This window comes from Cuculus canorus, chromosome 5 (genome assembly GCF_017976375.1).
Source record: "Cuculus canorus isolate bCucCan1 chromosome 5, bCucCan1.pri, whole genome shotgun sequence".
Taxonomy (NCBI): domain Eukaryota; kingdom Metazoa; phylum Chordata; class Aves; order Cuculiformes; family Cuculidae; genus Cuculus; species Cuculus canorus.
In genome coordinates, this window is record NC_071405.1 from 42,038,516 (window position 1) to 42,055,696 (window position 17,181).

General features: G+C 45.8%; 1 protein-coding gene across 1 annotated transcript; it reads left to right on the plus strand.

The window, feature by feature from the left end:
• The first annotated feature begins 8,891 nt into the window (after positions 1 to 8,891).
• On the plus strand, positions 8,892 to 14,133 carry INS (insulin). Its single transcript, XM_009571845.2, is given in 4 exon segments — positions 8,892 to 8,934; positions 10,268 to 10,378; positions 10,856 to 11,050; positions 13,997 to 14,133. Coding segments are annotated over 4 exon segments (486 nt in total).
• The last annotated feature ends 3,048 nt before the right edge of the window (positions 14,134 to 17,181 follow it).

The following is a 17,181-nucleotide window of genomic DNA, read 5'->3' on the forward strand; positions in this document are numbered from 1 at the left end:
TCTTAAACATGTTGAACATTGTTCTAAGAGTAATTGGAGGTGGACCATGCTCGCTTAAGGGTAGGGACTATTTTAGATGACCTAAGGAGTTTGCTGCATCCATCCAGTAGTGGATGGGATACAGGATACCCAGGAACTGGAATGCACCCCCTGGAGACCAGAAGAGATGGACAACTGGAGACCAGAAGAGATGGACAAGGCCACATAAGTATTTCCTACTCCAGGGTTTTCCTTATGTTTAACGAAACTAACACCAGTCACTGCTACAAGCTTGGATTTCATGTAAAAGCCAGACTCTTTCTCTGGTTAAACCCCTTCCAGAATCATGGACAGAGGTGGATTAATATACTGCCAGCACAAGTCTGGACCATGCATCCAGTCATTCCAGCACTGTCTGAAGCACTGTCTGAGTTGGAGTTTCTTAATTTAGGACTTGTAAGGATACCCTGTATCTTCATAGAGCTTGTTAAAGTGTTACAGGTGTACTGAATTCATCTTCATTACACTCTTGGGAGGTAAAAGAGTACTCTTGTCCCTGTAAAAAGCTGACAGATAAAAGGAGGAAGAGAATCAGAAAGACTCAGACCAGGCACAGAGCCTAAAAAGTAATTACATGCTTAAACACCTTTAGGAAGAAGTGTCTAAGTGGCAGATCTGGGGCTTGAACCTCTGTCAGCCCCCTCAGGACCAAATCTTTCTTCTTGTGATGTGACAGTACAGATCAGAACTCTTCAATTATTTACAAATCCTATAGCTGCAGGTATGTGCATACACATGCACCGTCCCCGCAGAGCTGGGAATTGATTCAGGTAAGGCTGCAGCTGACCTGAGCTGTCATTTGTACTGCTAATTCTGCTCAAATCAGACTTGTCTTTTTCCGCAGGGACAAGAAAAGGTACTATACTTCCCATTGCAAAGGATTTGGGTGTGGTTTTCCTACACCTGTTCATTACAATGTTTGGGAGAACACTACGTTTTCTACAGGAACAACAATATTTTGACATCTTTCTGGCATGGTCGAAAACAGAAAGTTTCCAAAATGTCTTACAATTATAGAATCACTAGTTTGGAAAAGACCTTTGAGATCATCAACTCCACCCATATCTGTCTACTACTAAATCATATTCCTAAACACTTCATCTACCTGCCTTTTAAATACCTTCAGGGATGGTGACTCAACCACCTCCCTGGGCAGCCTGTGCCCGTGACTGATAACACTTTCTGTGAAGAAATTTTTCCAAATGTCCAATCTAAACTTCCCCTGGTACAGCTTAAGGACACTCCCTCTTGTTCTATTACCTATCACTTGGGAGAAGAGACCAACAACCACCTCTCTACAACCTCCTTTTAGGTAGTTGTAGAGAGTGATAAGGTCTCCCCTCAGTCTCCTCTTCTCCAAGCAAAACAACCCCAGTTTCCTCAGCTGCTCCTTGTAAGATTTGTTCTCCAGCCCCTTCACCAGTTTCATCACTGTTCTCTGGAGACGCTCCAGGACCTCAGCGTCTCTCTTATAGAGAGGGCCCAAAACTGAACACAGTATTCAAGGTGCATTTTCAACAGTGCTGAGTACAATGGCAGAATCACTTCCCTGGTCCTGTTGGCCACACTGTTTCTGATACAATCTGAGATACTATTGGCTTTCTTGGCCACCTGGGCACACTGCTGGCTCATATTCATCTGGCTGTCAACCAACACTCCCAGGTCTTTCTCTGACAGGCAGCCTTCTCCAAGCCTGTAGTGCTGCATGGGATTGTTGTCTTCCAAGTGCAGGACTCTGCACTTGGCCTTGTTAAACCTCATCCCGCTGGCCTCAGCCCATTAATTCAGCCTGTTCAGATCCCTCTGCAGATCCTCGCTACCCTCCAGCAGATTGACATTTCTTCCCAGTTTAGTGTCATCCACAAACTTGCTGAAGGTACACGCAATCTTCTCATCTAGATCATTGATAAAGATATTGAACAGGACTGGACCCAGCACCAAGTCCCAGGGAACACCTCTTGTGACCGACCTCCAGCTGGATTTAGCTCTGTTTACCATAACTCTTTGGGCCTGGCCATCCAGCCAGTTTTTTACCCAGCAGAGGGTGCGCCTGTCCAGGCCAGTGGAAGCCAGTTTCTCAAGTAGAATACTGTGAGATGCAGTGTCAAAGGCTTTACTGAAGTCTAAGTACACCACATCCACAGCTCCTCCCACATCTATCAAGTGGGTCACCTTGTCATAGAAGGTGATCAGGTTAGTTTGGCAGGACCTGCCTTTCATAAACCCATGCTAAGTAGGCCTGGTCACTTGGTTGTCCTGTATGTGCTGTGAGGTAGCACTCAAGATGACGTGTTCCATGACCTTCCCTGGCACTGAGGTCAGACTGGCAGGCCTGTAGTTTCCTGTATCCTCTCTCCAGCTGTTCTTGTAAATGGTTGTAACAGCTGCCAGCCTCCAGTCCAATGTAACTTCCCCAGTCAGCCAAGACTGCTGGTAGATGATGCAAAGATCTTGAAATCTGATCAGGAGATTTCTTTTTTTTCTTTTTTTTTTTTTTTTTTTTTAACTGAATAGAGGGGTTTGCAAAGATTAGGTAAGAGATTTGAAACTCCATGTGACTGCACCTCAGCGTGCTACCATAGCCTTGCAGTGCTCTCCTTGTATAGCTGGTACAGTTGGCAGTGGCAGGTTAAAAGAGTGAGGGTTTGGAGATCAGACAATTGTTCAGACTTGCAAGTGCTGTGCTTCAAATGAATGAGGGTTTCTTCATGTCTCTGTTAATGAATTCACTTTGACCATCTTGTCAAAACAGTGCATATGACCCAGGAGCAGATGCAGCACACGCACATGTTGACTTCTGTATTGCAAGCCTCCCAAAATCATGTTCATCCCAACGGGAGTGGGTCCCACTCAGACTGCTCATGCATCCCTGAATACTCTTCCATACAGCTATAGAGAGTTTGTGTCCAGATCTAAATTCCCAGTACACAGACTCCAAATCCAAAATAATTCCTCCAGCTCCAACTAGCCACTATCATGTGTTTCCATATGTGATGTTCAGAAGTTTAGCTTGGGATGGAAGAACTGTTTTGAACTCATGGGAAATACAAGTTTAAATTAGATCTTAACCATAGTGATGCAAGACTGGACAGGCTCAGTGGTGAGCTCCAGTGCCTGATGGGCTCAAGGCCCATCCTCGTTGATCTTTCTGGAGTGATAATGATACAAAATCTACTTTTTCACTCATGGCACTAGTTCTACTTGGGCTTTTTGCAATAATTTTTTTTTTTTTCTGGGCACACCCGGTTGAATTGATCTACAAAATATTTGCTGGGATGGTGAAGGATTAAGTATCTCACAGTTACTTCAATACAACAGTTGTTAGCCAGGACTGCGAAGAGAAAAACAGGGTGGGGTAAGAGAGTTGTTCATTTTCCTTCAACTAAGGTCAGCCTTAAATAACAATCCCACCTCCCTCGGAGACGGAGACAAGATAATAAGGACAAAAATGTCAGAGCAAAGCACGGGGCCCCTCTATTTACAGCAAAGGCCAAATCACTAACCAATAGATCGGAGCTTGCTTTCTAAACACCGATAAGCGGCAACTTTGAATTACCAGCCCCAGTTCCTCAGCTGCTGTAAATCAGCCTGACCCCGACTGCCCACAGCACCCGTGTGCTTCCCCCTGGCCAGGGGCTCTCAGGCAGGCGGAGGGAACTGCAGTGGTGGGCTCATCCCTCCTGGCCCCTTGAGATCCCTGTGCCTGGCTCCAAACATCCCCCTGCCTCCCTTTCCACAGCCCCCTAACACTAACAAGACTTATCAGTAGGATTTACACCTCCTTGTCTAGGAACCCACAGGCAAACCTATGGACTGGTTCCTGGTGTGCAATCAAATCCTTAAAGTAGATTTAACTGTTCAAAACAATCAACTTACCCAGTGATAATTAATGATATCAGACCTGGAAGTCCCTGTGCCTTGGCAGGGGGAATCAGAGCACTGTACACTGGGATCTGGCTGACTGTCAGCAGGCAGGGAATCAGCCCTACCGCAAGTCCTCAGCACCTTCTGGCCCCAGTGGGAGTGAGGAATAACCAGTGCAGCCAGCAACAATGCCAGGGAGACAGATGCCTTGGAGCAGATGCCACTAGAAAGAGCATTGGTGTGCTGGGTTTTATTTGCTGCCAGATGCTGTGTTAGCAAGGTCCTTTGGCACAGAGCTGTGCCAGCTGCTGTAACACCAACTACTACTAGAGTGACACTGTGGGAGTGAGGGGGAAGGAGGAAGAAATCACAGCACCTGTCTCAGGTCCCAACCTATCTGAAGGCATCTGAACTGCTAAAGCTCAGAGGACCTTGTGAAGACAAAGAACTGAACTGCATCTTGAGATGGCAAGACATATCTTCTGGAGAAAAGTGGAACCTCAGGGCAGCAGCATTAGGGCTGTGCTAGCCAAAATCTCCAAAAGCACTCTAATAGCAAAACAGGGGCTTTTAAAATAAAGTTTATTCTAGAAAATGGTGTCTCAATCCTTTATATTTAATCTCAGCAGAAAGTGTCATGCAAGATTGAGTACATTGTTCCTCAATGTCCACTTACATTATCACTTGCAGCCCCTAATTTTATCATTAGGGAAACTGTGGCTGATGTCCACAATACGCACACAGCTGCAGAGATGAGCAGCGGCAGAAAATACAGAAATACATGACACAGTGATTTATTTTCAATCCATGAGACAACTTTACAGTAGGAGATAAATCTAGTCTTAGCCAGTGAAAACCATTCCTTCATTTTTTGGCATTCCTCTCTTGGTGCTTCTGGTGATTATGGCACCCATTACTTTCTGCTATGTCTGCTGCTCTCACGCTTTCCAGCACTGCGGCCAAGGACCAGTTCTTCTTGCTTGTTTTAACAAAGACTTCTCCTGATTATCCATGCCTTTGCTTTCCAAGTGGTGCCTATGATGCCACCTGCTGAGGAAGCCATAATGGTGGCACAATGACATATTAGTGCCTACAATTCTGGACACTGGAGTATACTCCCTGATGGATTCAATGGCAATTGTTTCCTAAGAACCAGGTCAAGATCCTCTTTCATTGTTCTCCTGGACTTCCACAACATAAAGACGGACGGATGTGATATCAGTGCTGAAAATCTGTATTTTTGGATTGGTGCTGATCAAGCTACTTTTCCAGCGCTTATCCACAACATGGAAGTTATTTGTTACTTTCGTTGTTCATCACTTGTCCTCTAGCACGGTGTCATCACCTCATCTAATGTCTCTCTATCTATGCCAAGGATTACTTTGGGGCCATTAATAGCCACAGATAGCCAACTTGTCGTCATTGATAAACAAACTAATTTGTTCTGCTGCCTCTGCTAATAGTTATGTCTAGAAACTATTAGCAGCTTTTAGGTGCTATTTTCTCCTCTACCTTATCAAAAAAATATATGGCCAGTGATATTTTAATGGGGTTAAAAGAAACATACGTGTTTTTTCCATCTATACTTATAACCTGCATACGCTCTTCTGAAGGTGGATGGGAGAAATTTTTGGAGCTTTACTCTAGAGATCATTAAATTTGTTCCATTTTGCTTGGTTAGCTGTACTTGTATAGCGGGTTGAGCCTGGAGAGGCCAGAGGAGCTTGAGCAAGGTGCAGCCAAACCAATTTGCAGGTTCCATGGTCCCAGGTGAGCTGGGATGCCCAAAAGCAAGCATTTCCCTGCTGAGAGATGTGATGTGCTAGAGGGTAGCCAGAGGATTTGGGTTGCAGGAGGAGGTTCTCAGAGACGCAGCATACCTGGGAAACTCCCTTGTTCTCTAATGAAAGGTACTGGCTCTTTGGAGTTGCTCTCTGTAGCATCTTCTACCACTAACCTGTGTCTCCAGACGTGCAGATATAATAATGACCCTCTCCACTGTTAGCAGCTAACCCAAAGATGATGGAAACCAATGGGTCAGACCTGGTTGGTTGTACTGGGCTCTAGGTTACACCCTTTGTTTTATGGATCGACCCATTGTGCTCTAAGCAGCAAGATAACCTCCCTGGTCTGGAAGAGACAGGAATATTGGGAAATCCATGGTCTGGCAGGAGTGCCTCCTCTGGCCCCGATGGCCCCCAGGGTGGTGGGGACAGCTCACACACCCTGCACCCAGACGGCCACCTGGATTAGTCTACTGAAGCAGCTGAGATTACTTATATCCCAGTGAGCAGTCTCCTTCTCTGCTTGCACAATGCCCCTTTTGAAGCAAGGGCATCTCTCATTGTGTAGCTCCAGATAAGCTGCAAAACCTCACCCTTTGCTATAGTAGCTCCCTCTCCCTGCTGAGCCCATGACGACTGCCCCACCTGACACGTATCTCTGCAGACACTGCAGGATTTGATTGTAAGCATTCCCGTGTTTAAATACCCTCCTTGGTTCCAGTTTCCCCGCCCTTCATCTTGCACCACTGCCACTGACGGGGTGCTTGCACACTGCTGCTGTACAGATGCTTGAACATGCCAGTAAGAGCACAGTTTCTGGAAACCACATGAAGACAAGGAGCACCAAGTGTGTTAGCCTTGCTGCTCCATGCCACGCTGCCAGCTGGGGCTGCACCCTACACGGGGAGCAAAGCAAAGCCTGGAGATGGCAACCACTGCACCCTAGGGGATCCCCAGGTCCCAAGCAGAGAAAAAAACTGCGCTCTAGCTCAAATGGCCCATATCCTTGAAGGCGTTGCCTCAACTACCTATCCCCAGCTACCAGTGGCCATTCTGGGGCAGATTCCAGGGCCTCGCCACCCCTAAAAGCTGTTCTTGGGGTTGCAGACCCCTTTAGGTGCCTTGTTTTTTGTGGGTTGCTCTTGCAGCACAGGGGTGCATCGGCAGGCGGCGCCTCCTCCAGGGGTATGTGTTTCACTAGGCACTGAATTTTTGCTGTGGTACTCTCTGCTCTGCTTTTGGGACAGCACACACCCAAGGACAAGCAGAGCAGCCTCGGTGGTGGCTGCTGAGCATGAGCACAGCAGTGGGGATACAGGTGACATTTGGGGGTTCCTGGGTGTTCTCTGAGAACTCACTCACCTCCAGACCTGACCTTTGCTGTCAGTAAAACTTGCACAAACTTGTAATTGTTAACTAGTTCCTCTGTAGCGGGCTTGTTATTTTTTCAGGAGAGGGTTCGAAAATGCTAGACATCTACAGTAGTAAAGATTTTATTGTGCTGGCAATAGACTGTAAAACTTGATTACATGACACTGGGGATTGCCTAAACCTCACTCCCACTGATGCAACTGCTTGGGTCCGGGGGGATGTGAGTGAGGGAAGTGGTTTCAAGTCACGTCCAGAGGTGGTTAACATGAAGGACAGGATCCAGGAGCAGCCCACTCCCACCTAGCCATTCCACCCTTCAGCCAAGTGAGACCAACATGGAGCTGAGGGTCTAAGAGGGTCATGGGAGGCATGTGTAACTGAAATGATGGGTGGATGTTTGGCCCGTCACTACCCAATCACATGAAAATCACAGGGAAACCCAACCTGGAAGGAATGAGCTGAGATTTTTCTGTAGAAAAAGTTTTTCATTGAGAAACAGGCTCCCCTGCTGGCCCCCTCTCTCAGTTCACTGCTGAAATGGGAATTTTCCCTCTAAGACACAACTTCCATGGTTTATCTCCATTATATATCTGTTTATATCACTGCTAGCATTTTTCATATTCCAAAGGACCATTTATGGTAAGAAAATACAGTTTCCAATAAATAATTAAAGTGATTATATTTTGGAAAGGGAAAAAAAAAAGTCATAGTAGGAAACTTTTGCAAAACTTTGGCCCATGCTGAACTTTGAGCTAGCATGATATCTTTTTTCCTTCCAATAAATCTATAGACTTGTTTCTGCACCCAGGCTACAGTGAGCCAAGAGGGACTCCTGAATGCTTGGGTACAGTCAGTCCTTCCCCTGCTGGGGCGTGCTGCAGAAATGCCACAAGCATTTCAAAGCCACCTCTAGGATATGGTTAGCCAAGGTTAAGAGAAACAAAAGAGTAATAGCATGGCACTTACCACACAAAATAAAATAGCTTTTTTTGCTACATCAGTGGGGTAAGCCCTGAGGAAGGCGGAAGCCCAGCAGGAATGCTGCCCAGAAGGGAGAAGATAGTAGACAGAGGAGCCTCCTTACAAAATCTCGCTGTCAATAAAACGTGAGTTCAAGTGAACTCAAGTAACATTCAAAAGTGAAAAAAGGAAAACCCTAAATGACAAATCTAAGCATGTGCCTAACCTGGGGAACACCCTGCTCTGGAGCCTTTCCAAGGTCACCACTGGACTGAGGTCCATCCAGCTTCACACAATGTGGTGATAGCAGGAAAATGACTGCAAAGGGGAACTGGAGAGTAATTCTGCAAGTCTTTCCCTTTGTGTGAGAGGCCAGGTGGGGGCTCCCAGCTCTGGAGGAAGAGTGAATGGCCCAAGGCTTCTGGCTTTGACAACCTACTTCAAATGGGGTAAAATGCTAGGTTTCATCCTGCATAGCTGCTAATTCCTCATCTTCTCCTGATAGAAAAAAAGGTCTGAGTAAGTGAATTCCCTGTACTCATATCTTGCCGAAACCTGAGACCCTCTTCATGGGTACACTACTAGGTCATTCAAGTACATCAAATATCTTTTTTGAGGGGAAGGGAGACAGAGATAGTGTTGCACATCATGCAGAGATTCTATTAACTGTAGTTGAGCATCACAACTTGGATTTATTATCAGGAGGCCAAAAAGACCTATATGGCAAGGGATGTAACTGATAACCTGTCTCACATCCGTTTGAGCAAATGAGTCCCCTCTTCGTACACTCATCAGAGATTTAGCACTTCTCATGGGCCTTTTTGCAGTCACAGCCATTTAGCAAACATATGATATTTCACACTTAAAGGCGTGATGGGGACATATGCAACTTCCTACCTCCTAGATGCTGATGGATGTAATTGCTTTGGCTACTCAAGAATCAAGGGTCTCGTTCAAGTCTCAAGGCATTCTGCTGATTTCAGTGAACTTCCTTCTGATTTATTCTATGTAAGGAGAATCTGGCTTATTCAAAGTTAAACAAGCAGCAGAGTTCAAATAGATTCAGATGTCTACTTTTCAGTGGTACTGAGCATTAATAGTCTTAAAATGTAGAGGAGTAGGAAGTTGGAATATCATTTCATCCCCAGCATTTAAAATGGGCCTTTTCAGGCAGAAATATCTATATATACATATATATACACACACATACACTTTAAGCAGAAAAAGGTACAAGCATGTTACTGGTAGTAGAAAACTTGAGTATAGAGGTATAAAAAAAGATGGGCTAATGTTGCGAAAGAGAGATGGAGTTAGATCTGTTGCCAAAATCAGATCTGTGAAAGCCAATGGACCACCCCTGGCTCATCATCTGCTATTAAAAGTGAGTTTATGAGCCAGAATGGGGATCATCAGCTCTCTCCTGGTTTTCACTGGGATTAACTAGAAATGTTTCCTGGTGTCCAAGACACAATTTTGGGCAAAGCCCCAGAGAGAAGAGCTGAGGTTCTCAGTGCTCTCACTGGCACATGGCAGAGACTGAGTCTCTGCTCTGCTTAATGCCAGACAGGAATTAGAAGCACATGAGGAGGTGACCTGTCTTTCAGTGAGCAAAGGGGAAAAGCCTTATTTTTTCACATACAAAATTTCAAATTCTCTAACTCTGGCCCTGCACTAAGCAAAAATGACCGCCCAAGGTCTCCTGAAAAACGCAGGTGTTATTCCCAGACCAAGCCGTGGACACGTCTCCTGCTGTGTGCCGCATGGCCCATGAGTGGCAATGCAGATAGCCTCAGCGCAGTAATGTGTTTTCCTTCCTCTAACACCTGACAATAGCATGGTCTCACAACTTGGTCCCATCGTTGCATACTTTCCAGGGTGATATTAATCAAATAGATTAACATGTTTGTCTTTAATCTTACATTCTAGAAACAGCTGTTGAGCTACCTCAATGCCAGTAGTGCTTATTGCCAGCATTAGCGTCATTAGTAATCATTGCAGCTGTAATAGCACCATTATCTCCTGCTAAAAGGGTCACTGGTGGCTCAGGACAGAGCTTCAGGGAAGCAAAAACAGCTCGGATGAAATGAGATGGAAACTGCAAACTGTTGCTTCTACCTTAACTTGCATAAAGACCTGTTGATGCTATGTGGAGGGAAATTAATGTGCACAAGCAGCAAAAATTTTGGCTAGAGAGTCATCAAGGAGGTGGGGCTCGTGCTAGCTTTTGTATCACCTGGGCTAATGTAAAGCATATAAATATGGAAAAGAGAGAATAGGGACGTTACTACCAAGCAAACGGTCTTCATCTCTCTGAGCAAACTTCTCTCCACTTCTTGCTGCCAGTTTTTGGGTAAGTGATTGTTGCCCTTTTAGCATCTACCTGTTTTGCAGAGATGTTTTCTTAAATTCATAGCTGGTGGTGATAAGTGCCTGCTTGACAGCCCAAGAAAATGGTTCTCCTCAGGTCTTTGAGCATGTTGTGTTGGTTTTGGGCCATCATCATAAAGAGCAGCCCTTTCTGACTTGAAAGAGAGAGTTTTTTCTCTGAAGGTGTCAACTCTCCTGGGCACGTATGTTACAGCACTCAGTGAGATGGCTCTTCCAGTCTAGTTCAGCCTTTTGGGGGAAGACAGCAGGGAGGCCAGAACTGATGTGAGCATGAGGAAAGAGGTAGACTTCCGGTTGTAATAATTATTAATTTAAGTCATAAACCATCTTTAGAAGGTTCATCTACTACTTTGGTCTCATTTTCATGCCAAAGGAGCTGAAGGATGCAAGATGCTTGATGACTTTTCCCTCTTGGACCTCCCTGTGTCTCTTCTCCCTCTTAACTCTAGGCCTCACCATGGCTCTCTGGATCCGATCACTGCCTCTCCTGGCCCTCCTTGCCCTTTCTGGCCCTGGAACCAGCCATGCCGCAGCCAACCAGCACCTCTGTGGCTCCCACTTGGTGGAGGCTCTCTACCTGGTGTGTGGAGAGCGGGGTTTCTTCTACTCCCCTAAAGCCCGACGGGACATTGAGCAGCCTCTAGGTAAGTCAGACTGACCTTGAACTCAGTTGTATGCTATGCGATGCAAAAGGCAACAACCACCTATCTTTGACTGTGACACCAGGAATGTCCTTGATGGGGAATGCCAGCAATACTTTTAACATACCAACATCATCACATTGCCAATGAAAAGCTCTTCAGGTTAAAAAGGCAGATGGGAGAGCAAGCAGGGAAAGGGGATTTATGGGGCAAAAGGAATTGTGGCTGAAAGCTCAAACTTGGCTATTTCTTTGTGTAATCATTACACCAGCCCAGCACTGTTCATAGAAAATAAAGGTGGAAGAAACCCAGGAAATCTCCTTCTGCCCCAAGGCATGATCAGTTGCTCGCATCCTATTCCTGATCCATGCTTGTCTAGTATATTCATAAAAACCTCCAGTGAGGAAGCTTCTTCTACCAACTGAAACTGCCCATTCCAGTGCTTAATAGGCCTTTTTTCTTGAGTGTTTCTTCACAATATTTAACCTGAATATCCCTTGTTATAAATTATTTCTTATTTTCCCCATAGTGGACATGGGGAAGAGTGTACTCCTTTCTTCATGGCCACTCTTCAAAATATTTGAAGACTGTTCCCATGTCTAGTTTTAACATGCTGTCAGCTAAATCCCCTCTGTTTGCCCACAACCTTCTTAGGTCATATGTTCTAGATCTCTGTCCACGCAAGTTGTTCTGCATCTAGTCTGCATCCTTAATGACTGGTGATGCCTGAAGAAGCACACTGGACCTCAGCTGAGACCTTGCCAGTGCAAAGCAGAGTGAGCAAACTGGAAGAATTATATTGCAAATTTTTCACACCATGTTCCTGGCTACATAGGTGGTTTGCCTCTTTCAAAACAGCACTGCACTGTTGATTGATAGCCATCACTGTCTCTCTTGGATGTTTTGGCCCTCCTTCTGGTGAATCAGCACTCCCTGAATGACACTATCATAGTCAACCCTTTATCCTGGATGCACAAAGCAGTTTATGCTTTAGCATATTTTCCATTTCTTCCTGAACATCATCCCCTCTTTTCAGTGTCTCTATAGTTTCAAAGATAATTGTTAGCCCTAATTTTGCCCTCCAAGAAGCTTGCAGCCCCCATATTCTTATATCATCTTGTATTTCATGGTAGAGAAATGCTGGTGCAGCTGCTTTTTTTCCCCTCTTTAGGACTGCTGGACTAGGGATGAGTACAAGGGCCAAGAGGCAGGAAGGGATGACAGCCTTGCCCAAAAACCTTTGGTGCCAGAACAATGCTCCTGGTCCAGCACTTTGTATCCACTTGGCAGTGTGCAGGGAGAGCTGCTCTTCGATATGGTGCTTGCATCTAAAAGGGGCCGGGACCTGTAATGTTCCAGCAGTAATGCAAGGATTATCTCCCTCCTGGAGATGGGTACCTGCAGTTCCTCTTAGCGTTAGCTCCTCTATGAATCAAGTAAGTACACTCTCTCTTCTGTCTTGCAACTTACTAATGGAGATTGAAGAGAAGAGAATCCTGCCAAATCCAGAGTATTTCAACCTTCTCATCTTAAGAGGACCTTTCTTGACCTATGTTACACCTCTCCCACCAGTTCTCTTGCCATCGCACACTAGTTTTGCTTATATCTGATTCCTTCTTCTGTGTACACAACTATCCCATGAAAGTCTTGGAGGTCTTTGGAACGTGAAACAAATAATGTCATAGCAGAATGTTTGCCATGATTTTGTTTGAATGGCCAGCTGGGCTGTTAGTTGCTCCCTTCTCTGATGATTCATTTCTGCAGACCACTGTGAATGGATCAGAAGTTTGGTTAGCCAGTTCCCTAAATACCACATTGAGCATTTCATTGGGGCCAACCAGTCTGAAAGCATCTGAGGACTTTCCACCTTTTGTTCCAGGATTTTCAGCTGAGCTACCACCTCTTTGTCACACAAGCTGGCTGTGTTTACAGCCTGCTCAGAGCTGGCTAGAAGGATGAAAAGTAAATCCCAAAATGTAGACTAGCTAGTTCCTCTACTAGTTAACGTAGGACTAAACCTTTCCTAAATTTTTCTCCTAGCACACTAGCATAATGATTTCTTGTTACTTTTGTGCCTCATTCATTGCATCACACTTTGGGGGCTTGGGGATTTTGTGTCTTGTGCTGTACTTTCGTATTGCCCTAGAAACCTCATCTCGTTCTCGCTTTTCAGGCATTTTCTTTTTGTTGTTAGGGCCTCTTTTCTTTCTACAGTAAAAATCACTGGTTTGTTTGTCATTTTCTGTATTTTCACCAGGGAACTAAAACCTAAACAGTTCTGTGCACAAGTTTTCAAGTTTCCATTAGCAAACAAGACATTCTTAAGTTTTGTCTGTGTCCAAATACCCCAATTTATCATTCCTTCCAAAAACTTGTCCCCAACTGTGAACACAGGCACACATAAATGCTTTTGCCATCAGCTTGAGGCTACATCCAGGCAGCCAAAAGGAGCAGGCTGTTCAGGACCAGCTGGGAAATGCATCCAGCTCCAGGACTGGACTGTCCTTGCAATCCCACAGACATCCCAGTTGTTTGCCCAGGCTCCTAAGAGTGGGTAACTGCCTGAGGCATGCTGCAGTCCCAAGCAACTCCTCTCCCTGGAGCAGAGCAGTCTATTTTATCTTATTAGCTGCTCACAGGAAGTATGCAGGGTTTCTCCTCTTCTCTGCATGCCTGCCTCAATAAAGCCACTGTGTCTCCTTCTCCCTCATACTGCTAATATCCACTCAGCTTGGCCCCTTCTAAGCACCACAGGGTTATTTTGCAACAGGAAACACGGAGCCTAAAGGTGCTACAAAGGGCATCATCATGGTTTTGCAACTTGCTCCCCATTTTCCAGGCAATTGTAGTTTAAAAATCTGGTGTCTGCAAAGGGGATCTCAGTGGGACTTAACAGCCAGGGCTGATGCTGCGTTGTGTCCCACAGCTTATCTTTTTCTTCCCTGGCAGTGAGCGGTCCCTTGCATGGTGAGATAGGAGAGCTGCCCTTCCAGAAGGAGGAGTTTGAGAAAGTGAAGCGAGGGATCGTTGAGCAATGCTGCCACAACACATGCTCCCTCTACCAACTGGAAAACTACTGCAACTAGTGGAGAGGCCAGCAGCGGGGAGCTTGCAGGCCACGGATATAGACACACTTACGTTATTGCATCTTCAAAGAATTGAATAAATGTTGTTGATCTATTTGAATGACTATGCCAGTTCATGTGTTCATGTCTTCGGGAGGGGGCACTGATGTTTACTTTAGGGTGTCATTGTCTCTGCTTGGTAAAGCAGTTTTAAAAGGTCCTGGAGCCACTCATCATTTCACATCATTCTTCTGCCACCCAAATAGACTCTCTGGGAGGGAGGAGGATTATGCAGTGCACTACTGGGTATGCAGAGCACACAGTACACCCAGTGCAGGGGGACAAGGAGGAGAGGGCAGAGAGGTTTGAACAAGATTTCTCTTTCTAGGGAAACATTACAGAGGAATAGCTGTGGCAATGTCATGCTGATCCACTTCCTGCAGTTCGCAGCCCAAATATAGCAAGGCAGCTAGGAGACCAAACTTCCTTAGCTATGTAATGGAAACAGTTCGGATTAAGTGAAGAATTAATTCACTTATTAATTGTACTCAGAAAAATTGTGGACAACCACCCTGACCGATGTAGAAAGTATATTCACTTCCCTCTTCTGCTCCTCCTTCTCGGAGGCAGAGTCCCTGTCATTCAGTAGTATTTGAGAAGTCATGTGTAGAAAGCAGATTTAATCCAAAAGGAGTTATGAGTGAATTCACCAAGACCTGGGCTTTTCAGGGCAGCTTCCCTGCTCCTGTCGCTCTAAACCTCTTTCAAGTATCCGGTCCCAAAATTGCCATTTTCTGGGAGGAAAAGATGCCACAAAAATACCAGCTGGCCAGAGTGGCAGAGAAAGTGGGGAAGTTATGTGCCCTCCATCAAGGGACTCCTGTGGCATTGTAGTGTAAGCCATGCAGGAGGTCCCTGTGGATGGTCACAGCCTGGCAGAGGTGGCGGCAGAGGGTAGGGCTGAATTTTGCTGGTGGCAGATTTTGAAAGCTGATCTGAGAAGAGGCTGTGGTTTTAACAGCCTGTTTTCCCAAACCAGATCTGACTGCCTCCATCAGAAGCTGCCATCTCATCCCTGCCAGGATGCGTTGTTCCTGCTCCTATCATAAACACAAAACTGGCAAACCCACTGCAAATTGAAGGGCTGGAAGAGCAGCCAGAAGAACTGCTGAGAAGAAGACACAGCCATAAAACAGAAAATTAGAAAGCACCAGTGATTTGCTGCAGTGACCCTCCACATGGGCTTCCTTGATGCATCAAAGAGCCTGTGACAGGGGGCCCCCTCCTGCAGCTGCCACACAAGTGCTGCTCTGTTGGTGATTGTCCCCTGGACCACCCTTCCATCCTTTTCTATCCCCCTTTCCTCTGGGCCTTGCTGAATATTCCCAGCAGAAGAGCTTGCAACCATGACAGGAAGCCTTGGGCCAAAATCTTGTGGTTATGAAAGCATGGCAAGATGTTTTCTGTTCACAGCATATAGATCCAGCAGTTTTGAAAGAGAACTCCTTAGAAACAATTTTCCTGTCTGTCCTGGTACCCCAGGATCAGATCAGGACTGGTGTTACTGCAGTAAAACCAGCAGAATTATTGCTCATGGTAAGGCCATCATCAAATTTAGGAACACAACAGAGTTCCAACAGTTCTACACAACCATCTGCCCCAAGAAGATGCCATCCTGATTCCAAAGGCAGAGCGTGAGGTCCACTTGTGTGGTCTGGAAGGAAAGCACATCCAAGAGAAGTACTCCTTTTCATGGCTGAAATCCCAAGGCTCATTGGAGTCACTCGAACTTGTCCTGCATAACCTAGGACCAAGATCATACACTCAGCACCAGAGGTTCATGGAAAGCAAGTATGCAGAGAGGCTATTCTGAGACAAGATTGAGACTTTGTGTTGCAAATCTGAGATTTCCATCTGTACCTGACTGACAAAATTGTACAGGTCTGCTGATGGGAAAGGTTGAAAGTGTGAATACTAGAAGAGAAAGAGGTGGTGTAGGAAAAGCTCTGAGTCCTAACTGCCAGACTGATTCTAGCACTTCTCCAAGTGCTGCATAGTGGTGATGGAAACAGCTGGATGAACGGATATATAACCGAGCCTGTGGAGATACTTCTGGCTTCCCTAGGAAAGGGACACATGGGTCAAACTGAGGACAGGTGCAGACTAGAGCAGTTTAGAGCCCTCATTTATAATATCAGAGCTGCATCTTGCATTACAGAGGTAGCCTACAAATGTTCAGCTCCAAAGGGACCAGCAGTCACTTGTAGCAAACCCTAACTCCTGCAAGAAAGCATGATGTTTCCTGTGTCCACCCCGAAGTTGTTTGTCTGCTGGTATTCCTGTGCTGGGACCGATGATGCTCGGGTGAGGACAGCTCTTTGGAGATACCCAGCTTGTTTCCTGCCTTCTGCTATTGTTTAGTTTGCTTATTTGTTTGTTTGCTTTTTCTGAATGCTCTCAATTAGGACTAGTTGGGAAATTGCAAATGCCACTTTTTTTCTGGAAAATGTTGATTCATCAAAATCAGCACTTCCCGCAGGACCAGACTGGTTTTAGCAAGGCAGGATTTGAAGGGCTGAAGGGATGCAGGAAGTTCAGGTACCCACTCTATAGACATCAGAGTGGGGATTTCATCCTTCACACTTAATTGCCCAAGATCACATGCTAACCACCAGGCTCTTGGCTGATCTGGGGTGGACTCATCTCCTTCTGCTGAAAAATTCCAGGAGGTTTCAGCAAGCCCAGAGTGGTAATTGTTTTGAAATTGTAAGATGGGACAGGACCTACTTTCCTACCAAGCTCAAGATGCAGCCCAATATTTTCTCAGTAGGTTTGGATGTTAAGTGAGATGGGAGTCTAGGCACACCAGGGGTCCAGCTGGTGATTAGCCAGGGCTGGAGCAGAAGTGAGAAGGATGAGGAGCAGAAAACAGTTCTGATGCCCATTTTCCATCATTCCCCTGCCTTTCTGCCTCCTGGGAAGAGGAGACAGCAGGTTCGATGGTGAAGAATGGAAGAAGAGGGAATGGTGACCATCTAGCGTTGGGAATGGAAGGATCGCCCCAGGTCA